General features: G+C 36.7%; 3 protein-coding genes and 1 pseudogene across 6 annotated transcripts; 1 reads left to right on the forward strand and 3 right to left on the reverse strand.

The window, feature by feature from the left end:
* Positions 1 to 155: 155 nt before the first annotated feature.
* LOC141820750 (protein ASPARTIC PROTEASE IN GUARD CELL 2-like) lies at positions 156 to 1122 on the forward strand. The gene is made up of 2 exons (XM_074708115.1): positions 156 to 234; positions 641 to 1122. The coding sequence occupies exons 1-2, from the start codon at positions 156 to 158 to the stop codon at positions 1120 to 1122; spliced, it is 561 nt and encodes a 186-aa protein (XP_074564216.1).
* Positions 1123 to 1774: 652 nt separating this feature from the next.
* Positions 1775 to 5020, reverse strand: LOC141820666 (uncharacterized). Of its 4 annotated transcripts, none has more exons than XM_074708027.1 (3): positions 4901 to 5020; positions 2579 to 2671; positions 1775 to 2175 (listed from the first exon to the last, which is right to left on the reverse strand). In XM_074708027.1, the coding sequence occupies exons 2-3, from the start codon at positions 2632 to 2634 to the stop codon at positions 1968 to 1970; spliced, it is 264 nt and encodes an 87-aa protein (XP_074564128.1). In that variant the 5' UTR covers positions 2635 to 2671; positions 4901 to 5020; the 3' UTR covers positions 1775 to 1967. The 4 variants fall into 4 exon arrangements, with proteins under 4 accessions (XP_074564128.1, XP_074564127.1, XP_074564126.1 ...); XM_074708026.1 differs by having other exon boundaries at positions 4857 to 5020; XM_074708025.1 differs by having other exon boundaries at positions 4831 to 5020.
* Positions 5021 to 5601: 581 nt separating this feature from the next.
* LOC141820589 (putative serine/threonine-protein kinase At1g01540) lies at positions 5602 to 11038 on the reverse strand. Its single transcript, XM_074707924.1, has 7 exons — positions 9877 to 11038; positions 9530 to 9762; positions 6928 to 7054; positions 6766 to 6837; positions 6460 to 6637; positions 6226 to 6358; positions 5602 to 6098 (listed from the first exon to the last, which is right to left on the reverse strand). The coding sequence occupies exons 1-7, from the start codon at positions 10031 to 10033 to the stop codon at positions 5853 to 5855; spliced, it is 1146 nt and encodes a 381-aa protein (XP_074564025.1). The 5' UTR covers positions 10034 to 11038; the 3' UTR covers positions 5602 to 5852.
* Positions 10474 to 14429, reverse strand: LOC141820751 (uncharacterized; annotated as a pseudogene).
* Positions 14430 to 15097: the final 668 nt, after the last annotated feature.

Raw genomic sequence — 15097 nt, forward strand, 5'->3', positions numbered from 1 at the left:
ACAGCATTATGTTCATTATGTTATTCATCTTTTTTTTAAAAAAAAAAAATCTGTTTAAGCTCTATAGGTTGGATATTATTTGAATAATATCATTTCTATTGTGATCAACTGAAGCCTCTTGATTTCATGAAGAGCTTATTGAAGTTTTACACAACATGTCTCTGTTCATCACCTACCAAATCCATCTCTTCCTGTACATTATTATTTCAGCTACCACCTGCCATCTCATCACGGGTATCGTTGCTTCGTCGAAGTAACTTATCTCAAATGGTAAGTATGGGGACATACGTTGCTTGAGGTTTCGGATTCGAGTCATCTTAGCAACATATATTTGTTGACTGAGGTGCTATTTCAATTCAAGTTATCTTAGCAACATGTATTTGTTGGCTGAGGTACTATTTCGACAGTAGGTTCTTATCAATATTATGGTACTGTACCTCCAAAAAATTCTTTAGAGGATTTTTTGAAATGGGACTGTTTCGATGGTGGGATCGGTCACTATAAACAATTTATTCAATATAATTTTTGAGATTGGTTGCAGAGTTGCAGAAGAGGATAAGAGTTCGAATCCTGATATCGTGATCAACTATAATTTCTCGATTTACCTTTTTTAAAGATGGAAATCGTGGACATTTTGCAGAAGGGCATGTGTTCTTCCCCGTCTCCTGCGACGACTCTCTCTGCCTCTCCATCGAGCACCGCTGCGTCTACCGGGAGGAATACGGCGACGGGACCTACACCGCCGGCATCCTAACCCGCGACGAGTTCACCTTCCCCGCGCGCGACGGCGCCTTCTGGGCGTCCGACGCCACCGACCCGGACTTCTTCGATGGCGTGCCCTCCGTCACCGGCCTGCTCAGCATAGGCGGCGGCTCGACGTCGCTGGTGATGCAGTTAGGCGAGTCCGTACGCCACCGCTTCTCGCACTGCCTCATCCCACTGAACCGCGACGGCCACAGCCACCTCCGGTTCGGTGACGACGTCAACTTCGCTGGCGCCGGAGCCGAGACGACCCCGATCGACCGGGACCCCGACTACCCCACCACCTACCGCTACGTCAGACTGGTGGGCCTCAGCGTGCAGGACCGCCGGCTCCCGGTGCCGGCCGAAGCAAAATGGTGAGCGACCAACAATCTAACAGTGCGCCGCCCGGAGGATCTGCAGGGGAATTCTGAAGGATGATTGGTGGACCGTGATCGGGGCGATGCAGCTCATCCGATAGCTGGCAGCTGGCGCGTACGACATGGCAAATCACCAGCTAGCTGGAAGTCGACTGTAGTCACGATTAGAACAAGGATTAAAACCAAGGGAAATCTTTAAAATGCCCTTCGACTACAGTCGACCGTTAGATTCAAAGGGCACCTTCGAGTTTTCATATTGTCAAAACACCCATCTAAGTTCTTGCCATTTCCTTTTAAAATATCCTTATTTTGATTTTTTTAATCATGAAAATTGATTAAAACAATCAAACATGTACAGAAGTTTATTATTATAAATTAATAATAATAATTTTTTATTATTCTATTCAAATTCAGATTTAACAAAAATGTATTACAAAATAAAGAGGGATAACAGAGCCATCAGGCACTCAAAATCCTGATCAAAAATATACAGAGGATCATTAGGGAAATGACAAGATCATCATGTCGGTCCAAATATTTTTATCAGCAACTATGAAATCTGCATGGCATAGGGGCATACATTGTGCTAATTTGTTGTCCAAATTTTGTTTCAGGCAGTCATGACAAATTCTAATGCAGATGAAGAAAAAATCTAACAAGACATTATGAACTTTGATTCCTCGCTTTCTCAGAAGATTTACATGGTTCCATAAGACCATGAAAGAAAACTAGAGAGAGTGATCGAGGCATGCTGATGATACCAACAAATATACTGTAAGGAATCGCATCTAATTAGGACCCAGAGCTCGATGTTGTGGAATTCTTGCAACTATAGGAGCAAGAGACTTATCCGCTGTGTGAAGGTGTACCTCCTGAGCTATGCTGAATAGAAGTAACTTTTTCGAGGGACGAATTCCTTCGCCAGTTCTCAATTGCTCTTCTGACAGTGGCCTTTGCTTCTTGCACCTCTGTCGCTGAGAACTTGTGCTCAAGGATCCCTAAAGGTCCTGGCTGCAGTACGTTGAGGACAGTCTCCACATCTTGCTCCAATAGCCTGTAATATAATGTATCCTTTGGATTAAACTTTGGACCGAGAGAGGAGCGTCGACAAACTCATAAGTTAGGTTTAGCCCATACGGCCATAGGAGTTGTAAAATGAGAATAACAAGGAAAACAAAAGGATGAAACACAGGAATTGAGTTGTGAGAAGTTGAATTTGCAATAACAAGCAATATTTGGTATATGAGTGCAGTTTTATTTGCAAAATTCAGCAAGGGTATATGCTTGCACAACTCAATTGAAATAGTTCAAGTCTTCCAACTATAACTTACATAATAATTCTAATTTAACAATAAAATAAATGAATAGATAGATCCAGTACAGTCAAGAGCCAGAACTAGTCAAAGCTTTTAAACTGATTGCATAAATAGTGTAAATGTTATAGCAATCAACTATACCTGAGAACTCGCGGCAACTGTATGCCCGGGAAGGACCTGAGGAAAGACATAATCATGTACTTCTTTCTGGTAATCTTCACTCAAGAAGGAAACCTGGAAGAAAATGCAAATTTCTATCAAATGCCAAAACATAGATGTAACCTGACAAGAGAAAGAAGGAATACTAGGCCAATATATTAGGAAACATTAGATGTCCTAGAAGTATATAGCGGGCCCCAATTTTACAGAAGAATTCAATCCAAGTTTTAGATACAAAAAGCAGGGAGAAAATTAGATGGCATCGTTCCTGTTATAAGGGTACAATGAAATCAACATTAGAACATTCCCTGTTTCCTGAAGGACTACTAAATATCAGAGATTTCATGCCCACTACAAATAGTTGAAAGCAAAATCATCTCATTTTTCATCAAATTCTTATTCATCTGCATGATGATGACAATCCATGATTTAGCTTTAAAAAATAACTTTTGCTATCTTGTATGATGCTTCAGCAACTTTACATTACTGTAGCAACTCACAAGTGATTAACCCAAGCAGAAAGAGTGGAAAAACAGATATGCTGGATCTCGTCTTTACTGTGCATATATCGTAACAAAGGCATATACTTGAACTAAAAAATTCAAAAGATGACTGTGTAGACTGTACCAACCCTAGTAGGAATAGGATCGATGAAAAATCAGTACAAAACAACTCAAGAACCCTAGCAACAAGAAACCAGAAACCAATGTGGGTCCAGTTGCAATAAAAGAACAGCAGATTGAATGACAACTAAGAACTCGGACAGTTTCACATCAAAGGGATATGAAGGATCCATATATCCCTCATCTGGGGCACCAATGGCCAGTGTACAAACTCATTGGAGCAATATTGAGATTGTTCTATGCCTCCTTCAAACAGAAATTATATAACAGCGTAGAGTGGCTTGTGACAAAATTTTTGTGTTGCCACAAGAAATGGTGGCAAGAGAATAGCTTTCACAATGGTGGAAGGCCTAGAGAAAGAATAATTAGACATCTACGTCAGTTGTTCAATAGTTATTGAATGTAGAACGCCACAAGGAATGATGGTATTTTTGTTCAGAAGGTTTCCACCCTATCAAGGTCACATTCAAACATCAAGCAATATACATGCATAATTGCACCAACTGAAATGAGTACTTTTTTGGTCTGACAAAGTTGTTGTCCAAATAGATTAAATGACATATTGAATAATGTACATTATCATGCCCGAAAATATGGTTTATAGTGCTTCCCTAAGACACTAAGAAGCTATACTAATGTGTGTAATTTTGTTTGTAGGTTAACATTTTTTAAATGAATAAAGTAACCAATTTCAAGGAATCAGGTAACCACAGCAAAACCTAGAGGGTGCTTCGAGCAACAAAATGGGAGCAAACGTTATGCAATTCTTCCACAATGAAGACACAATCAAATGATTTCTTAAAATCACAGATGGAGCTCATGGTCCTAGAAATAACTCTGTTGCTTGAAAATATGAGGTAGAGGTGGACCAGGAAGCGATCATCAATTATCAAGACAACTTTGAAGCAATGACCCGCATAAACAAACAGAAGAGAGATGGAGACGGGCTATGCTCTAGAGAGAGAGAAAAAGAGCCTGTAGGCTACGAATGAGAGGAATATAGAATGATGCACATACTTGTGAGATTGGCAGCCAATGGCACGACCAGGATTTTCTGAAGGGAGGACACCAAACTAATTTAACAAAACAGAATGCATATTATTTCGAACCTCTATTGCTCAGGTTTGATACTAATTTAGCATACATGTTTACAATGTTTAATTGTTGATCTATACAAGTTGATCGACAGCATAAACAGTATAAGATATTATACAGTTAAAACAATAAAAAAAACAGACTTGTGTTATAAAATGCTCTCATAGATTTGCCAATATCCACTGTCATTAATGATCTGCAGAAATAGACTTCACAACGACAAAGAAACATGTGCAATCTCTTTTCATCATTTGTCAAAGAAAAAAAAGAAGCTATCACAGTAACGTGCATTTTCAAGCACGTTTACAGGAAAGACCAGAAATAATCAATTTTTAAGAGTCTTCTCATGACAGAAGGGATCAACACTACTGTAAATTGGTCCGAAATCAAAATCCATTCTCAAAACAAACTCCAGAATTACCACACATGTTCCTCTCGTCTACATTAAAACTATGATTTCACCAACAAAAGATGTGAATACCCCTTTGATCCAAGGTCAGCGTGAATAGGAGAAACCTCGGTGAACTTGGAACCGGAATTACGAGGAGACGATCGTAGATAGGCGGAAGGGGTAGAAGGTCGTGACCTTGCGACGGAACGGAGATTACGGAGTTGCAGGAGGAGGAGGAGGGAGAGCCGTGGTGGCTGTCGCCGATCGAGAAGGGGCCGCGAGCGGAATCGGAGATGCGAATGCTAGGGATCCGAACTGAGGTTCGATTTTCTATGATTTTATTATCATCACTTATCTATCACATTTTTATAAATATTCCTTTTTATTTTATTATTTATCATTTTTATATGTACTTTTAGATATCGAACCGTGGGTCTGTGTCACAATTCGGATGTCCTAATTATTATTTATCATTTTAGCATGTACAGATATTATTGTTTCAGAATAATAATCTAGGGAAAATCAATAACAATAATAAACAATAAAAAATCAATTATCCTCATGAAAGATGGATTGGAAAAGAAAGAAATTCACAGTGGGAAAAAAAATCCGTAGGAAAAAACCTAAAAAAGAGAAAGAAAAAGAAAAGAAAACTAATTGCAAATGTTGAAAATTTCTACAATAACAGGCACCTTTAACAGGCTAAATTATTTTGCAATTGTATGAATCATAATATTTTTTTTGAAAGAGAGTTTTAACGCAAAGATAAAAGTATTACCATGTGACTTTGAAGTCATGAATTCAAATCGCGAAAATAATCTTTTCAAAATATAAGGCTACATTGAATAGATATGATATGATCCGACTTTTCTCTGAGATTCATGCTAACAGAAACTTCATATACCAAACTACCCTTTATGAATCATAATATTTTTGAACAATAAGTAAATCCATACTACAAGAATGGTGAACTTTTGAGTTTTGAGACACAGCAATGTTGCCATGGCTGTCAGAGAGACAAACACAGTTCGGATACACACATAGCAAGAAGTGCTGCTTGGGACAGAGATCTTTAGTGCATTGCATTTAGCTGAAAAGATTGATTCCCTACTGCTTGATCAAATAACTGATTGTTTGTTCTTCGAGCTCAAGTAAATAATTGGCTACCGAGGGTAACAATGGCAGTGCCGTCGCCCATGATTGTTGTCAGCGTCATCTCAGTCTCGAGAATCCCATCGAGCACCGTGACAATCGAGCTCATCAATGGGCGGCTTTGCGCTGATGGATTCAGGCACTGAAGAGTTAGTGTGATTAGCTCTTTCATACCTTGGGAGGTAAAACCGTTACCAAGCCGACGATCAATGAGATCATTTGAACTAACATGAGCTTCCACCTAATGCAGTGAACTTGTAAGTGTCTAGCAGAACTAAAGATCATCAGTTTGAAGATGAATACTTGAAACAACATTTACTTGAAGATGAATACTTGAAACAACATTTTATATGTGCACGATGAATTACCCAATGAGCTAAAATATTGTATGAATCTGGAGAGATGCACTGTGCGATGTCAATTCCGCTTATGAGCTCTAGAAGGAATACTCCAAAGCTATAAACATCACTGGCTTCAGAAAATCTCCCCAACTCTCTAGCACTGGAAAACACATTACCTTAATACAATAGCCAAATAAGTCAATTGTGATATCCAATAACAGGTAGAACACAAGTAACACAAATTGTGAAATTTTGACATACACAGGATCTTGGAAGGCATTTTTACTTCCCTGATGTTGAACTTCCTCACTCCCTTGTAGTAATTTGAGAATGCCTACATCAGCTACCTTCGCAATGAAATTCTCGTCAACCAAGATGTTGCTTGTTTTGAAGTTTTTATGTACCAAAGGAGGTGCAAGACCATGCAGATGGGTTAATCCTGCGATCCAAAGTTATGAAACAGCTCTAATTTTCAGATTATGGAGCGGATAATTTCTGCTCAAAGTGTATGATATATCACTCATTAACTTATTTCCTCATTCAGTTGATATAAGGAATTGAGCCTACCTTTGGCAGCTCCAATAGCCACTGTGAGCCTTTGTTTAAATTCAAGATTTGTTAGTGAATGGTGTTCATTATCTGCCAAAAAAAAGTATACTGTGTTTGAGTAGGCAAAACAGAAAAATAATATCAGAGCCATGAGTCAGTGTTAAGATCAGGTAACCGTACAATATAAGTGCTGAGAGATGCTTCCATTTGGCAAATACTCATAAACTAACATTTGCAAACCGCCTTCCTGGCAATAACCGATAAGAGTAACCAGATTGCGGTGTCTGATTTTTGATAAATTTTTAACCTGTTTAAAAATAAAACAGTTTAGTATGCCTTGCCACCACACAAGCATAATAAAATCATGGTAAATCAAGTGTTGTTCACGACCAAAATTCCTTGAAGGAAGACAATTGTGAGCATAATTCATATAAATGAAAATAACAAATCCTTAAGAAGCATTTATGCATCTGTATCTCAGCTAATTAAATGATATATATTCTGAAATAACAGCTAGAAATAATGCTATCAACCAACTAATATGTGCTCATCCATGCCAAACACAAAAATGGATGTGAATATCTAAATGATGGTTGCACTTATGCAAACAACGATTTGATAATGTTTGTGTTTAGGCCTAAAAACGATTGTGCATCTCTAGCTAAGGATGTTGCATGCATATGTGTTGAACTTGTGGCCTAAGGGCAGCAGCACAATAACCTCTTCCTCAAACTCATGGTATCTGTTCCACTGCCAAGGCCTAGTCCAGCCACCTGCATGTAAGATTGGATCAGATGACATGAGTAGACACAACCAATAGAGTCTTGGTCTTTAGCCCTTATATCACTACAAATATCATCAATCTCTCCATTGATGAAGATTGAATCGAATCATGTACCTTCTTTAATATTTATACATGTTAGATCAGATTGGAGGACCAAGTCGACACAACCATCAGATTCTTGGTCTTTAGCCCTTATATCACTACAAATATCATTTTCCTCTCCATCGTTGAAGATCAAATAGCACCATGTGCCTTAACGTACACACACATCAAAATCTCCAAAACAAATACGTTAGCTGGAGATCTCATAGTTATCATCAATATTTTTTCTTCTTTGCAAATCTCAAAACCTCTTCTATAAGAATAACATAAGTATCCTTGACATCAAGTGTGCCTAAAGATACCAAGGATGCCCTCAATCCAGAACATGTTGGATCCCGACAGAAGTTAGCATGATTTCCCATTTAGTTTCCACCCCAACTACATGATATGCCTTGTCTTCTCCAAACTAGACAAGTTCTCTACTTGGTTTATAGATCATGAAGGTACTTCTCAAAGAAGTCATTTGATGTGAGAATCACTAGTTCATGATCAATTGAGCAAAATCTATCTGAGATTATTTTTTCTTGTCATCAACATTAAACACACTTTCTACCACAGTGGTTTTGCAATGTTTTATAAGTCTCTTCAGCATTTTGATCTCACATTTTGCTTTGCTTTCTAGTTCCAACACATGATATCCTCTACTCCAGTTGTGACCAAAAGTGTCCCTTGGTGTTGGTGTCTTTGAACCATAAGACTCCATCACCAATGCCCTTTTGTCTACCAAGTAACTCCTCTGATTTTGGAGTGGAACATCACGTCATCATTGTAGAAGATCTCATCTTTGTCAGAGATTTATGCCTACCAAAGACAGAAAAGCATGCTGCAAGATGATAGAAGCAAGTATAGGTTAACCATAGCCTTGTCAACTTCTTTGTTTTGACAAATTGAGTTTTTCACTATAACTTTTTTGCATGAGAACGAGATTACTGATAAAGCTATTTTGTCATATAAAGAGTTGTGATTGTCTTGCTCACAGTAGTCATTGTCGATTGACAGATATCTCTCAAAGTTCTTTATCAGATAGAGACTTATTGTAGCCAAAGCATTTTAATCTATTTTCTTTAGCTTAGTTTCTCTATATCAATTCTTCAGCACAATCAATCATTACATAGAGATCAATTTGAACAATCATCGACCTTACCATGCTATGACAAAGTGCAAATCTTTTATTGCAGTCAAATTTTTCAATAACATAGACTTCAAGATTGTTGCCAAATCAAATTGCCCATTCTTGTCAAACCTTGCAGTACCCCTTAATATTTTCTATTTTAAAATGTAATTAAAAATCATTTTTTATTTTTTAAAAAATTTAAAAAAATGAGCTAGCCTGACCGAGCCCAAGCTTGTGTTGGGTGACGGGTGACGGGTGACGGTTAGTGACATCGCAGGCCATGCCCAACATAGCCCGTGACATTTCGTGTCAGTCGAGCCCGACACAAGACCTCAACGGGCCTATTGGGCTAGCTCAGTTGGTCCATTTTAGCACCTCTAAACCCAATCTATCCACCAATATCTTATAAGGAATACTCAAAAACAAAAAAAAAAGGAATCTTGCAAAATGCCAATTGAAACCACCTTCAAATAATGTCATCCACCAACCTTGATCTATAAGTATCTAACAAGCACAAAAAATGGTGTTTATTTCAACAACAATTGCACTTGCTCGAACAAGGATTGCACAATGATAGTGTTTAGATAAACATAAAAAATGGTTTTTCATTAACTATACAATGATGATGCATGCACTCATATTGAACATCCTAAAGGCCATCACACATTCACATAGATAGTAAGCAAGTCTTTTTTGCATTTAAGTTAGCAAATAAGGAGGACTCATGAGAATTGCATTAGAAAAACTTCTTACACTTTTTTAGTTCAGGGAAGCCAATTTACCTCTTCAACAAATGCCAGCCTTGGAACATGTGCATGCCTCTTAATTGCTACAATGGTACCATCAAGAAGCAGACCCTTGTATACTAAACCAAAGCTACCAGTACCAACAAGATTGCTTTGACTAAAGTTCTTAGTAGCTTCTTCCAACTCTTCTAGTGTGAATCTCCTGGCAACATGATGCTCATTTGCAAGACTGTAATCAACGAATGATCTCCTATCTCTCCTACATTCCACTGCCCAAACACAAATACCAAAACATCCAAATATATAAAAAGATTAAAATAAGGAAAGCAGGCAAAATAGTGAAGACAAAAGCCCTCTCAATCATATAGAGTAACTTCAGTTACCAAGATTAGATGGGTCTGAAGAACCAGTCTCAGAACTTCTATTCGCCTCGTTCCTCCTCCAGTAAAATATGTAGAACCACAAAAGCCCGACAACAATAACCAACAATGCAAAGCCACCTGCAGCAGCTCCAACTATTTCTGCAACTGAACCTGACATCTGATAGAGACTTCACTCCAATTATCCAAAACATTGATTCTTAGACGACGAATCAGCGACAGAGGAAACAACAAATTAACAGCAATGCATGACCCAATGAAACCCAAAAGGAAGGAAATTCAATAACCATGCTGCTTTAGCTTGGCCAACCAGTGTACAATATGCTTGACAGCAATTGCCCGACCGTCGCTGAGTCATGCTTCCAAATTGGCTCGATTGATCAATAGCAGCAATTTACTACTGATGAACCCTAACTGGAAGGCATTCAAAATCCACATAGACAGCTGACAAAAATTGAAGCAGAATACAGGCTACAAAAGCCAAACAGCCAATTTCAACCGTCTTACAGCACAACAGCCAGCAGTGTGGCCATTAGATTTCACCCTGCCATTTGCTTCAACATACTACAACCTTTTCCTAAAAGCAATATCATGTACAAGCTAAATGAAACCACAAACTACAAACTTGACACTTTGTCGAGATGCCGTGGGACTCCTATTGTTAGACTCACCTGGTGTGCAGTATCCACAAGAGGGCGCAAAGAAGAAAGGATGAATACGCCCAAAGGATTGGTGAACAAGAGGCAGGAGGGGAGGCTAATAACCCACATGACCAATGGGCGAATGGGGTCTTAATCAGAGATAGTTGGGCGAGGAGCAGAGATCTGCTCGCCATGTGTTTGTGGTATTGTTTAAACCAGTACTTCAGAATCCATCTCAATCTGAGAGAGCTAGGGTAGGTGATTTGAGGTGGGCATGAGCGTTAGAAAATGTAGGGGATCTCCAGGCGGGGTTTAACCAGCAGGCAGCGGACAGGGACAGCACCTGCGATCATCAGACACAAGGGAATGGAGAGGGGTACAAGGTCACCACCCAACATGAGGATTTCTTTTCGCCACCGCCAAGATTCCACCCTGCCATGGCCCATGGTGGCTTGTTGGAGGAGGAGGAGGCCCTCGAGGTACCAAATCAGCAGCCACTCGTGATTGATAATCGTGTGGCCTACCGGAGAGACATGGTCGGGGGCAGAACTCGGACTCCTTGTTCGAATGAATGGAATGGAATGGACGTGGGCGTGACATGACAAGCCAACCCTCTGCGGCTTGTGTGCGTGGCCTGCGTGTCGCTCGCCTGGCTCTATGTGGCCTGCCCAGCTCATAGCGCAGACGGAATCGGAGGGCGGTGGGGCATGACAACGCCTTCCACTGGCTCTTAGCTAGCCCACTACCATGCTGCAGGGCCTCTGGTACAGGCTGGAAAGCCTACTGAAACTCGGTAGGATTGCGAGGCATGAGTTGGAACACGGTGCGTTTGATTGAATCATCGTTGATGCACAAAAGGTCAAATCCGACATTTTCGTCGCTCTACATGATCAGTCCCACAACTATACGTGAATAAGTAAATCGAGAAATTATAGATCACAACGGAATAGAATATTATTTCGACTTCGGCCCCACGATCATAGGAGGTAAATCGAAAAATTACAATTGACCACGACAGAGGAAGGTATTATCTTGATTTCATCGAAATTCGAACCATTATCCTCTTTTACAACTCTGCTCTATCGTAATCAACTCAACTATGCCCCGGGAGCCCTCGTTGATGCCTTCAAAATATGGTTGAGATAATTATTATGGGAAAAACTTATTAAATTGAACAAAAGTCGAATTTCAATGAAATCGAGATAATGTCCTCTTCTTCATAATAGTCAATTGCAGATTCTCAATTTACTTTCTCATAAATGATTATGAGACCAATCATCTAGAGCCGTTGAAGTGACGAATTCTATTTTTACTGAAGAAATCAACATTAATAATTTTAATTATCCATTTAAAATTATATTATTTAATCCTATTTAATTTAAATAATGAGTAATTCTCAATTAATACCTATCACATAATAAACGTCAATAAAATTCAAAATGAAATTATCGTCAAAATATGAGATTTTTGACGAATTCAAAATTAACAAAAAAAAATATTCTCAAAATTATCTTCACGGCTTAATTTAAGTGTGGAGGTAGATGTCTAGGACCAGGGGCGGAGCTAGGTATTGCTCTATTCAGGCTTTAGTCCGGGTCTGACGGAGTTAAAGAGGAATTTGTAATTAAATTTACGGTAGAAAAAATAAAAAATATATGTGAAAGAGGAAGATAGCTCAAGGGTAGTTTCGATATGTTCAAGAAAGGATTGACTATAAAATTCTTGGCTCTGCCGTTGTCTAGGACAAGAAAGGAGGAGGACATCTAGGGCAAGGAAGGAGCGAAGGCGAGGGAGGGAATGCGCGAATGACTTTACTAGTTTACGAGGTGCAACTGGTGGTGATTATTTGTGAGAACGTAGTGAAGATGGCGGGTGAAGGATGACACAGTAAAAAAATACGGCATAATTAAATTTTAGTTTTTTAATTTAAAATTTAATTAATTGATTCAATTAAATTTTAATAAAATGTATAATAATTTAAATCAAACACGTCTGGGAAATCTTAACAAATTCCATGACAGACTGGAATTTGATTAGCGAAAGGGGGAGCAGTTGCTTGGCCCATGGTGCATTAACTTCATCGAAACAGAACTGGCCCGGCCAGTAAACAAACAAGTCAAGGCGGCCCCCTTTAAGTTTCCAATGTTTTTAAGAGAAATTTTGGCTTCGCCCTAAAAGTTCATCAGGATGTTTTGTTCCAGCTCTGACATCCTTTAGAACTGGATCGAGTGGCGATGCCTAATCATTGACTCACTGAGTTGGCCTTCCATTGGACCCTGGATATGGTTGAGTTGCCTAATCATTAACTTCAAAATTAATTATTTTGAATGATTTTCAAATTGTCGATCGGTCAGCTCAAAATTGTTTGAGGCCCTAAGTAAAATTATTTTGACTTTTAATATTTTTTAAAAATAATATAAAAAATTCCTCATCATTTTTTATTCGGACGGGAATCGATTTAATTTTTTTAAATATTAATTTTAGAAATAGGTTTTAATATGAAATTTAATTTTTTAATTTATTGAGATGTAAAATTATTAATTAAATTTTTATATCTAAATTTTAAAAATACTTTTTTTTCAATTGATAAAATTATTAAATTATTTAATATTTTTTGAAATAAATAAAATTTTATTAATTTTAATTTTGAAAAATTTCTAAAGCTATACTAACAAATATGGTTAGTAGTATTTTATATATACTATCCGTGTATTAAGAAAATAATTTAATTTTTTTTTATAAACTTTAATATCTCAAGTCTTATTTTTAATTCTGAATTTATTATTATTTTTTAAAATTTTAATTCTAATAATAAATTTAAATCATCAATATCAAATAACATGTTATTTTAAAATAAACATCATAAAGCATTTTTAACTTTTTAATATCATATAAAAAATTAAAATTATTTTCATATATTCAAACTTATTTTTAAATAAAAAATATAATTAAAATAATTAATTTTAAAAATTTCTTCATATGAAAATTTTATCTCATTAGTGTTATTCTCATCAAATCATTTATTTTCTTTTAAAAGCATGAGGGAAAAAAAGATACGAAATTGTTGATGAGGAAGGAAAAGGACGTAGAATCTTGACGGTTAGAGGAAAAAAATTACAAGATCATTCACGATTAAACTTTTTGAGAGATATTTAAAAAAATTAATAAGATGTTATAGGATATAATTAATAATAATTATTATAAAAATCTATAACAAATGACATAAAAATAATTTAATATTAAAAGTGAATCAACATCAATAATTGAATAAAAGTGAAATGGCATCATTAATTTTTTTAATAAAAGTTGAGATGGTTGCTGAACAAAATTGAATAAAAATAATATTAAAATATTAAAAATAATGGTCCTAAAGCCTTAGATATAGATCTTCATGACCTATGTCGTAAGCCAGGCCTGCAAATAGTTGTTCCATCGTGAGTTATTATATGGATATGCCAATTTATATTTAAATTTATTATATTTAATTTGTGGAAGTCAATTGACTGTGTTACTCGACTATCAATTTTTTCAAATTATCACAATTCACAAATCTATACCAACAGGCCAATTGATTGTTGACTGATGGTTAAATTGAATTTTAAATTCGAGTAAATTAAAATAATTATATACATTTTTAATTCTGATATAATCAAATTAAAATTTTAAATTAAATTGATTCTAATTCATTATTTTAATTGAATAGAGATTTTACGCATCCCTAACTCTAAATCCTAATCTTAAATCTGGTAAAGTAAGTTATCTATTTTGCCCCTTCCTTCCAAACTCTTTTCAATTTCTTATCATTATCGTCATAATTCTTATAATATATCTTAAACACAGCATCTCACTCACCTGCACGAAATCACATGGATTTCTCTGTTTCTCGTTTACCATTTGAAGAAAAGAGATTTTCATGGTGCGTTTGGTTCGATGCTATTCCTTATCGCACGAGTTAACGAAATCCACGTGTAATTCGCGGTTATACTTATTCTGTCCTAACTCCCAAAGGCCGATATAGCAGAGATGCCGCGGCGCTTGCTAGGCTTTCTTTCTTGTCGGCATTTTCTCGAAGGGGGCGCACTTCATTTTTAAAATTTTTTAAATGATCATGATGTACCATATTTTGAAATTTTAAAATAAAAATAAATTTAAGAGATCGAGTTTAATGATCGACATAATTTTTTAGAATGGATTTTTTTAATATTGACTAAAAATATTGAAAAATACGGAAAAGATATTCTAAGAATTAGATGCAATGGTAAATTTTAAAATATAATATGTCCTTTAAAATTAAAAAATGTCCCTCTCTTTTTCTAGCCTTGCTCATCATCTCCACGCGCTGTTGTTGTTTGCCCACGGGTTTAAAACTAGGGAGTAGTAATCGGCTCCTGGTTTTAGGTTTTGTTAATTGCCAAATTAAGTTTAATTATTTTTAATGCAATTTATTTGATTGTTAAACATACCCATATATATTTAAATACGTTTAAATGAATCAGATACCTATTTTTTATATATAAGTACGTGAAATGAAATATCAACGGAGATGATCTAGAATTCTTTCCCCAAGGGAATAAATTAAAATG

This window comes from Curcuma longa, unplaced genomic scaffold (assembly GCF_044706935.1).
Source record: "Curcuma longa cultivar G26 ecotype Majalengka, Jawa Barat unplaced genomic scaffold, ITB_CL_G26_1.1 utg509_np1212_2302976_RagTag, whole genome shotgun sequence".
In the NCBI taxonomy this organism is placed as follows: Eukaryota; Viridiplantae; Streptophyta; class Magnoliopsida; order Zingiberales; family Zingiberaceae; genus Curcuma; species Curcuma longa.

What these genes read in the sequence shown, in the direction of transcription:
- LOC141820750 (XM_074708115.1), top strand. Translation starts at nt 156, where the DNA reads ATGTCTCTGTTCATCACCTACCAAATCCATCTCTTCCTGTACATTATT. An exon ending in CACCTGCCATCTCATCACGG is followed by an intron (nt 235 to 640) that starts GTATCGTTGCTT and finishes GACATTTTGCAG; the next exon opens with AAGGGCATGTGTTCTTCCCC.
- LOC141820589 (XM_074707924.1), bottom strand. Translation starts at nt 10,033, where the DNA reads ATGTCAGGTTCAGTTGCAGAAATAGTTGGAGCTGCTGCAGGTGGCTTT. An exon ending in TTCAGACCCATCTAATCTTG is followed by an intron (nt 9,763 to 9,876) that starts GTAACTGAAGTT and finishes GTGTTTGGGCAG; the next exon opens with TGGAATGTAGGAGAGATAGG. An exon ending in ACAATATTTTAGCTCATTGG is followed by an intron (nt 6,099 to 6,225) that starts GTAATTCATCGT and finishes TCACTGCATTAG; the next exon opens with GTGGAAGCTCATGTTAGTTC.
- LOC141820666 (XM_074708027.1), bottom strand. Translation starts at nt 2,634, where the DNA reads ATGATTATGTCTTTCCTCAGGTCCTTCCCGGGCATACAGTTGCCGCGA. An exon ending in CAGTTGCCGCGAGTTCTCAG is followed by an intron (nt 2,176 to 2,578) that starts GTATAGTTGATT and finishes ATTATATTACAG; the next exon opens with GCTATTGGAGCAAGATGTGG.